This window comes from Branchiostoma floridae, chromosome 13 (genome assembly GCF_000003815.2).
Source record: "Branchiostoma floridae strain S238N-H82 chromosome 13, Bfl_VNyyK, whole genome shotgun sequence".
Taxonomy (NCBI): Eukaryota; Metazoa; Chordata; class Leptocardii; order Amphioxiformes; family Branchiostomatidae; genus Branchiostoma; species Branchiostoma floridae.
In genome coordinates, this window is record NC_049991.1 from 3,028,521 (window position 1) to 3,038,062 (window position 9,542).

A 9,542-nucleotide genomic window follows, 5' to 3' on the forward strand; every position below is an offset into this window, starting at 1 on the left:
CAAGTGTGACAATATATGTTGAAAAAAATCCCTTTAAAACTATTTAACAAAATTGCTTTCCTCATCATTCTTAGAAGTTTGAAGAGTGGTATAATCCATCGTTTCTGTTAAATTTAACATTATGGACAGGAAACTGTAAACAAATGATTATACCAGGTCAAATTGGCTTTCTCCAAGAAGAGGTTAGGCTCTGGCTGTTGTTTTTTTAAAAGTTTTTTTAGTCAATTTTATCAGGCTTTCTATTTTGTAATGTTTTTCATGTCCGCTGGCCTACATCAAGAAACATTACAAAATAGAAAGGCCGATTAAAATGACTAAAAAAATGTCAAAAAACAACCAGAGCCTAGCCTCTGCTTGGAGAGTACTTTAACCCTTGTCTGCCTAACCTGTAGAGTTGATAGATGCCATTGTTGTATCCATGGTTCCTCCATAAGGAGTAGGATCCTGGGTACCCCCTGATCTTGTGCCGTCCTGCTATAGGTAGTCCCTTCACCCTCCTGTACAGGTCAGGTATAGAGATGGCCCACAGTGATCCTGCAATGAAAAGAATAGTTTTTGGTTGAAAACCTACTCTTTAACTGAGGCCACACCAATTTAATTTCTTGGTTCCCGGATTTTTTCATAAAAAATATGTAGCGAGAGGGCGAAACAAAAATAAAAATAAAAATTGTAAAATGGTTGGGGTAAAGGTAACGGCTAATCCAAAACATAAAGAAAAAAAGTTTTCAGCTTGAAAAAAGTACAAAAACACTATTTTTGTACAGTAACAGCACCTGTATCCACACTTTAAGGAGCTTATAATATAAAGGCCAATTTGCTACACCAGAAAGTTGGTGAATGGTTTCATTAATGGTGAAAATTTACTGAGTGGTAATTTCTATTTTTATTTTTTTTCCAAAAAAATAGGAGCGAGCGAATCCGTGAACCAAGAAATTAAATCGGTGTGGCCTGATCTTGCAAAAAGAACTTGTTTTTTTAAAATCAAAAGTATGCTCTTCAACAGATCTGGTCAGTGTCACTGACAAAAGATACTGGATGCTACCTGAAATGTCTGTTTCCAAAATCATACCCTTTTTATATCTTTTCATAACTGCTATTTTCTGGATGTCTAAACTTCATCAATATTATTAGTATTTGGCTGCTACAAAGAGCCTTATGTTAAAAACCACTTGAGCTAGCAAAGCAAGATAATTTTGTGAAAGTAAAGTTTATAACAATTGTAATATACAGACCTGTAACGGTTTCCCCTCCAGACCCAAACAGGGCATACAGTGAACCGTCCCTGGTTTGGTGCAGCACCACAGACATGTATGTCTCATGTCCATCAGGCATGTTCACCCACGAACCCAAACTCCTGCCTGTAGCACCGGACAGTAACACCAGTCGACCTGCTGTCCTGTTGTGTTCCTGTGAAGCGTACGCATACGACAGATTGCATTAAAGATCTAATGTTAGTTCACCTTTATCCATTGGATACCTAAATCCCATGTTTTGAAAGCAGGGTGTTTTGGACCAATGTACCAATTTTGGACCAATGTACCAATAGGACAGTGGTTTCCAGCATGCAAAGTTTTCAAAATATTGAGATTATTTTCAAAATCTTGCAATGTCTGTCAACTTAATATCCCTAGACACCCTGCTTTCAAAACTACAGAACGATACACTGATAAAAGTGAAACATGTAATTTAACATCAAAATTGATTGCTCATTTCTTTATTTAGTACTTTCTTCCGGCCCCAAAAAATCAGAAAGAATTCTTTCATGCCCATCTATCAATATTCGTTACTGTTTCATTCTTTCTTGATTCATGAATGAGAAAACAAAGGAAGGTCAAAATGCCAATTTACGCAAAATCAAAACGGTTAGATATAGTTGAACGTCTTGTAGCCAGGTTTGAAAAAACAATGATGTCCCTTTACGTGTGATTTAAAGCGAAGGTCACCGCCATGAGCGGCGACAAGGTCAGCTACCCCGTCTCCGTCCAGGTCAGGTACCAGCTGGGGCATGTAGAAGTTCCAATGGCGGTCCACCAACGTGGGATCCACGTGCCACAACACCTCGCCTGTACAGAACACATGCTGTGTGATTTAACACTAGTCCATAGTTTTCCTGCGGGGTAACCTATGTTGGTTTCAAACTGCAAATTTTTGAGAGTATCGCAATTTGAAAGTTCCAATGGCGGTTGACCAACGTGGGATCCACGTGCCACAACACCTCCCCTGTACAGAACACATCCTGTGTGATTTGATGCTATGCCACATTTTTCCTGCGGGGTAACCTACAGTGGTTTCAAACTGCAAATTTTTGAGAGTATCGCAATTTGAAAGTTCCAATGGCGGTTGACCAACGTGGTATCCACGTGCCACAAGACTTCCCCTGTAGAGAACACATCCTGATTTAACACTATGTCACCTTTTTCCTCCAGAGTAATCTACAGTGGTTTCAATCTGCAATATTTTGAAAGTATTGCAATTTGAAACCACTGTTTGTCCACAAGCATATCCCTAAATATCCCAAAATTTGGACGATTCCAGACGGTAGAGATGTCAAGGTTCCCAGACGGAATAGCAGAGAAGTGACTGTATGTATTGTATAACTAACGTAGGAGCAAACCACTATCCAGATGGTACCCAGGCTACTTCCTTACCAAGTTTTGGGTTGAACGCCAGCATGAGACCCAGCCTGCCGGTGGCTAGACAGTCCTCCCACCCGTCAGCGTTAATGTCCAGTCCCCCGCACCTCAGGAGGAACACCTCCCCGAAGGTGGGGATGTGCCAGAGTTGTGCGCCCGTGGCACCGTTGTACGCCAGAATCCCGCCATCACATGACGCTGTATCAACACCTGTAAAACATTCCGTTTTGCTTCTCAGTAAATCTGCACACTTGTTGTGTCCGTACCCTCAGTAGCGTCTATACCTCATGTAGTGTCCATACCCCTGTAGGGTCCATATTCCCTATGGTGTACATACCCCTGTAGTATTGGTACACCTGTAGTGTCCATACCCCTGTAGTGTTCATACCCCCTGTTGTGTCCATACCCCCTGTAGTGTCTGTGCGGTAGTGTCCATACATTAAGCCATTGTGTATCCATATATAGATCTTGTGCAGTTCAGAATTTGTTTATCTTTTTCTCGAACAAATATATCCATTTCCAGTAGTGAGTCCAGCACCATTGTCAAATCTGTTCAGAATTCACCTAGTACTGGTAAAGTTACTCACCTACTAAAGAGTGGCAGCTGTCACTGAGGTTTCCTTTAATTGTTGACCCTATCCCAACCATAACATCCAACAAGCCATCTCCGTCTATGTCATACAGGCGTATCGAGGTTTCTGAAGCTGGGATCAAAACAACATCACATACCAGTTATTGACTTTGTTCTAGAGTTACATGTAAATGTTTAACTTTTGACTGTGATCAGCAAATGTTAGTGAAACTCACACTCACTCACTATCAATTGTTTGATTATACATTTGTACTGCTGTTGTAAAACAATCTCCAACCAGTTTGGCTGAATGAACTCGATGAACAGTTGAGCTACTCTTATACTGACAATATGTACAGGTTTTACGTTTCATGTACTAAGAAAATTTCCTTAATCTCTTTTCGACAAGTACAATGAATAGTAGACGACGGCTTAACATGCTTTGACCCTTTCTTGTAAGCATGCATGTTGGGTGAGTAATACAACTACCAAGATTTGAACTCAAGATTCGACAGTCTAGGTAGAGGCAGGGTCACGATTGTTACCACTCCAGGACTTTACAAAGCTATATTGGATTCATTTTAGCAGGAACAGGCCAACTGAAATACAAATACACATTTTAGGACAATATATAGTATGACATAAGCAATTATGGCAATGAAATATGATTGTGGGTTAGAAATCCTCACTCTAGACTAAATTAGACATCAACTAATTCTTAATCTTACATAACTTCTCGACCATTAGATTTAAGACACCAGTAATATTGCCCTGTTAATAAAATGATTAAAACTTGACTCTTTATTACTTACCTACGTCTGATAATGATACTTTCCAGGGAGGGGTTTGTACATGTGTCCCTTCTTCTTCACATGGGAAGGCAAGAGCCATCGCAACAAAGAATCCCACGCACATACTTAGCGAGAACATGAAGCACGCAATACGAGTCCTGGACAGGGCCAGCCATCCCGAGCTGACCTGAACGTCAAGTTCCGAGTCTATGACCTTACTGCGTCCGTTGCTCTTTTGCGTTCCAAGCTCGTTAAGTTCGATTTGATCCTTCTGAGTCCACGCCTTGTCGTTTTCCTGGGGGAGGAAGTGACCCGGCTGAAAGTCTGCTGCCGTTATCGTAATCTCTTCTTCCGTGTCCTCCCCGTCGCTAACATCCTGAGGGAGTTCGTGATATTTCGGGAGGTTTCGAAGCCCTCCTGTTGTGGCTCCCTCTCCTGGAATTGGAAATAAGTGCAAATTTTAAATTTGTTGGATATTGGAGAACTCTTCTTCACAGCGAATCATTCTTACCTGCTGACATTTTGACACCTGTCAGACATCTACCTTAGAACTTCTGACTTGAGTTGTTGTTGTTGTTTCTCTAACTGCTTCAGTTCGTCGGTATATGGTCACATGCACTTGAGTGCTGCTATATTTGGCTGTATGTGGCTGATGCAGGTGGTGCTTTTGCAGTGAGAACAAAATCCGAAAGGTGTCTAAGTTTGTATTATCACTTTAAGGTTTTGATTTTGATGTCTTTCAGACATATCTTCCTCAGAGCTTCTAACTTGAGTGCTGCTATATGTAGCCAATGTAGGTGGTGCTTTTGCAGTGACAACAAAATCCCAAACATGTCTAAGTTCGTTGATGTCTGTCAGGCATATCTTTATCAAAGCTTCTAACTGGAGTGCTGCAGCTGATATTAGTAATGCTTTTGCAGTGAGAAAACAATCTCAAACATGTAGTTTGAGATTGTGCTCTATGGTTAATGTTCTTATCCTGGCTGCCTTCTTAATCCACCATATCCACCAGTTGTCTTCTCTTGGCATCTATGACAATGCCCCCCTCCCAAACAATTACACAGTTCAGATTTGTTTCAGGATGAAAGTAAAGAAAAGCACATAGGTGCAGAAGAAAAAAAAATATAATGTTGATTTTGAAACTTTCAGAAGGTTTCACTAAAGGTTTTATTTTCACGGGGACCTATACAGAATTGCTTCAACTACAAACTAGAAATACAGCAAAAACCTGCTTTTCCCTCCTACCACAAAAGTAGTTAGTATAGTTAGTATATATAGATAGTGGCACTGTCCTTGGTACTGAAATTAACCTTCTTCCTACTGCCTAACACCATAACCAATGCAAATTTGGTGCAAAACACCTACCTTAGCACCCTAAAGGTTAAAACAACTTAGTTTACTACCATTATTACATTGTGTATGTAAAACTTGTTTACAGTCATTCTCCAGTAGTATGGGTACAATCCTTAGTAACAGTAACTGATTTGAGCTGACCAGAACATTAAGTTACCTCACTATCTTCACTGGGGAGCAGATCCTCTGACAAGCATTATCATCATCAGTCAGCTGCTAGCACATGACTGTTTCTTCCATTCAAATCTTTCTTTCTGACAAGCATTAAATTCTGATTGACCAGGGATGCCACTAGGTCATTTGTGTACAGTCTTTTACTGTGACCTTTCTGATAGTAAATTTGCCCCTCAGGATACCTTAGAATGCACCATTTTAACTTAAGATTCTCCTAAACTCTGCACCATGGAAGGTATATGCTCCCAGACTCCCCTACAATAGCTATGCCTGTATCGCTTACTGCCACTCACCAAGAAGTTTGGACCCCCTATTATAAAATCCTAGCTAAAAGCCTAGTGGCTACTACATGTACACTGGCTTAATATCTAGTTCCTAGAAGAGACAAAAATTGATGCATTCTTACAATAAAGTTAACATTACATGCATATAGAAGCAAATAGGCTAAGAGAGAAACAATTGGTAAGAAAACAGAAACGGCTTTTTTGTTCATTATTATTGTCCAAGCACATTGAACAACTGGGTAGAACAAAAAGATGCATATATGTGCACTGATCCCTACCAAAGCCTGGACTCTCCCCTGGTAAAGAGATGACATAGCAGCTTGGCTCTTGCAGCAGCATTTTGAAGTAGACTCTTACACTGCCCACAGTTTTATCCAATAATGGGTCATCACTGTTTATATATAGTCCGTAAGATGCCTCTTGAATCTCTGATATCTCCCAACTCTGTTCGATGCTAGGACATATCTTTGCACTAATACCGAATCGTTACCTTGACAGAGGCAAGCTAAGGTCTGTGAGTGTGTGAGAAGTCACTGTGCGTTCTCAAAGCGAGTTTTAATTTCATGCACCAATGACTGTGGAGGTATTACTGGGAGGGAGACTTATAATATTGTGAGTACGTCAGAGGCTAAATCTTCATTTGTGCCATTAATGTTGGGCCGCGGCGGCTTTATTGGCGTCCCAGGCAATTTTTGCGTTCCATGATTTAGTAGCTAGGCCGAGATTGGGGCTATAAAACTAAGTGTGGAGTGAGGTCATGTGAAAGAAGAGGTGCTGTTCGCAGTGATGGTTTGATGCGTCGGGAGCAACAAATCTAGACAACACCATATGTTACATCTCAACTGTAGAAACACTTTTTACATGCTGCTTTGCTGGACTAACCAACTGTAAGAAATATTGCAGCTTCTCTAGTCAATGTAACTGTTATTCTTTCAAATAATCTTACCCTACATTAATTTATACAAAACACAGTAAACAAAACGCATATAATTACGACATGTAAATTGATGTCTAACAGTGTTATTATTCAGCAACCTTTTTGTATTCTACATAGTGAAAAAATTAAAAAGTGTTTCAGTTCACATTTTTTAGGGAGGTATAATATGTATAGTACTGTACTGCCGTGTTTTCTGGAATAAAGTACGCACCTAATCAAAATACGCACCCCTGATTTGGGACAAGTCTCAGACAGATCTTTGAGACTAAATCAAAGGTAAAATGGAAAACTCGAACAAAGTACACACCCCTTCTCAATAAATTCTTAGCAGACCATGGATGTTTTTCCCAGCTGAGTTTGCATAAACCCACAGTCTTGGTCTCTACAAACCTTACTTTATTTTAAGTTCTTTTTCCCATTTATCTGTGCAATAACCTCAAACAAAGTATGCACCCTAACTTGAATCACCTTTTCAATTGTGAAAAGTTTAAAAAGTGTGCACTTAGTTAATTCGAGAAAATACGGTACTAGCAGTGATGACTACATGTACATCCCTGACGGCCTCTCCTTTTACTGTAGTCTGCTTCTCCTATAATCGCTATAATCTAAGTTGGCAACCAGCACAAAAAGAAGCGGACAATGATAAACAACAGCATGTGATCCCGGGGTCTTGGAGGTGGCCAATGATAGATGCATCTGATATTCAATCTCTAGATTTGGGGAGTTAGCAGTGAACCAGAATAAATCACAACTTTAAGGTCCGCAAGGAGCAGTCGGTGTAGAATTTGATTTAATTTTATTTGTTGTTTCTGGAATTTTTTTCAGAAAAAAATTGGTTCGGTGGGTAAAAAAAAAACTGGGGGTAGAAGGGATTGGACAGGAAAACCTAAAATTTCAACATTTAGGGGGTCCCTGATAGTCCAAAGTTGAAGAAAAATGATAAACTTACCATCCAAAATAGGCACGTACAGCTACTGGAATTTGAGGCCCATAGTTAATGTGAGAAAGGAGAGGCAGTGAATTTTGGTCAACACGAGATGTGGCCATCAATTTGAAAAGTTTTTTTTTTTTAGTTTTTTCAAATCGGAAAAAAAAGGGTCCGTTTATCAGAGAAACAACAAATAAAATTGGTGTGGCCTAAGGAAAGAGAGACTAGTGGGCTGAAGTAATATCTGGCCATGGCTCTTCCATGGCTATTTGTTTGTTTGTAATTGCATACATGGTAAACTGCCTTGTGGCATAACACATGAGATATTTACTGAAGAGTACAAGCTGCGTATCAAGACAGATTTATTGATCCCGTCACACTGATACGGACCAAGTGTTTCTGTCAGAGGGGCGTCCACCCGTCCAATGACAGCCTCATTTCGTTTTGGATGGCTTGAACGCAAACACGGGCCGTCCTGATAAAAAATTTGTGACCCACATTTTTGCCGAGAAATCTGCACAAAGTCAATAAATGTAAACCGTCACGGGCCCCTACTCTTTTTGGTAAGTGTGGAGAGTTTTTTTGATGTGCCTGAGATGTCACAGTGGCTCTCTTCAACCACAGGACCTCCATTTAACATCCTCATCCAATGGGACCTCCCTAACCAATAACCAAACCAATCACCAATAACCCTAACCAATGCTTGCACTGAATTACTAGTTTTGCCTCATTATCAATACCCTTCCTGTAGTTTCTGACTCAATGTAAGACATCTGGTACAAAAATTTCTTGTATTGCAAATCTTTGCCTTTCCAAAGGTTAAAATTCTGTTTTCACTGGCCTACTGGTCTGCGTTCTTTTTCTTTCTTCTGTCATCAGCCAATAAAATCTTGGTAGATGACGTCAGAAAGCTTAAAGGGGCATTCCACTCCACACGGGAGTGTTATTTTCCGACAGATATTAATTTTAGGAAGTGATAACTGCATTACTACTTCACATTATACGATAAAGTACCCAGTTGCTCCACATGCCTCAAAAGCATTCACTCTTCTACTAAACTCCCCAAGTACCCTCGAATTGAATTAATCCTATGGCTGAATACAATGCAAAACTTTTAGGTAAGATTACAAAAGTAATTTCAGGTTCGCTAAGTAATCTCGTCTTGTTCTTGTATTCTTTGCTATCTTATGAGCAATTTGCCTTCTCGGTGTGCTTAGCGTACCTCATTTATCCCGAAAATATGTACGATAAACAAAGTGTCTAATATATGTGTATAGGGAATACATGGGTAGGGTCTGCATGGGTTTAGTAAGTGTCATTATTGTTTTATAAAACACACATCACATAATTCATCCCAAGGTGAATTCCACAAAATTCTGCTGATTATGTATTCATTGACACATTATTCATTGGAAAACAAGACTCCCTTCTGGAGTGGAATGCCCCATTAAAGTAACATTATGTACCTTAGAAGATTGCCATAATGTAGTATAGGTACAAGTAGCTCAGTCTGCAGTACTTAGTTACCATGATCTATGATGCTGAAGGACAAAGTTTTGTGTCCCATGTTGGAAGTTTTCTTTTTTTCCCTTTTTAAAGAAATACCTTACATAATACAACACTTTCATCTTGTGAACAGGCAATAATACGTTTGCCAATCAGCTTTTTTTTTCTGTCTTTTCTTGTGATTTTTCTTTTTTCTTCACTTCCGAAACATCCTGCATTTTCGTCAAAAATGTGGCCTTTCTAGTGGGTGTGCCTAAATACCACAAACGACCACAAACGACTCGGAAATACCACAATCGACCACAAACGACTCTAATATGCAGTGTATATGGGTCAAAGACCTTGTGTGGCGCTCAGGAGACATT

At 39.8% G+C, this 9,542-nt stretch overlaps 1 protein-coding gene across 1 annotated transcript in view; it reads right to left on the reverse strand.

Moving 5' to 3' along the window:
- Positions 1-343: 343 nt before the first annotated feature.
- Positions 344-9,542, reverse strand: part of LOC118429334 (protein FAM234A-like) — a 14,490-nt gene continuing 5,291 nt past the window's right edge. Inside the window, exons 2-7 of the mRNA XM_035839815.1 lie at positions 4,017-4,430; positions 3,221-3,337; positions 2,649-2,843; positions 1,921-2,063; positions 1,233-1,407; positions 344-534 (exon numbers count right to left, since the gene is read on the reverse strand). Of these exons, the coding sequence (XP_035695708.1) occupies positions 344-534; positions 1,233-1,407; positions 1,921-2,063; positions 2,649-2,843; positions 3,221-3,337; positions 4,017-4,430 (1,235 nt within the window). The remainder of the gene's footprint in view (positions 535-1,232; positions 1,408-1,920; positions 2,064-2,648; positions 2,844-3,220; positions 3,338-4,016; positions 4,431-9,542) is intronic.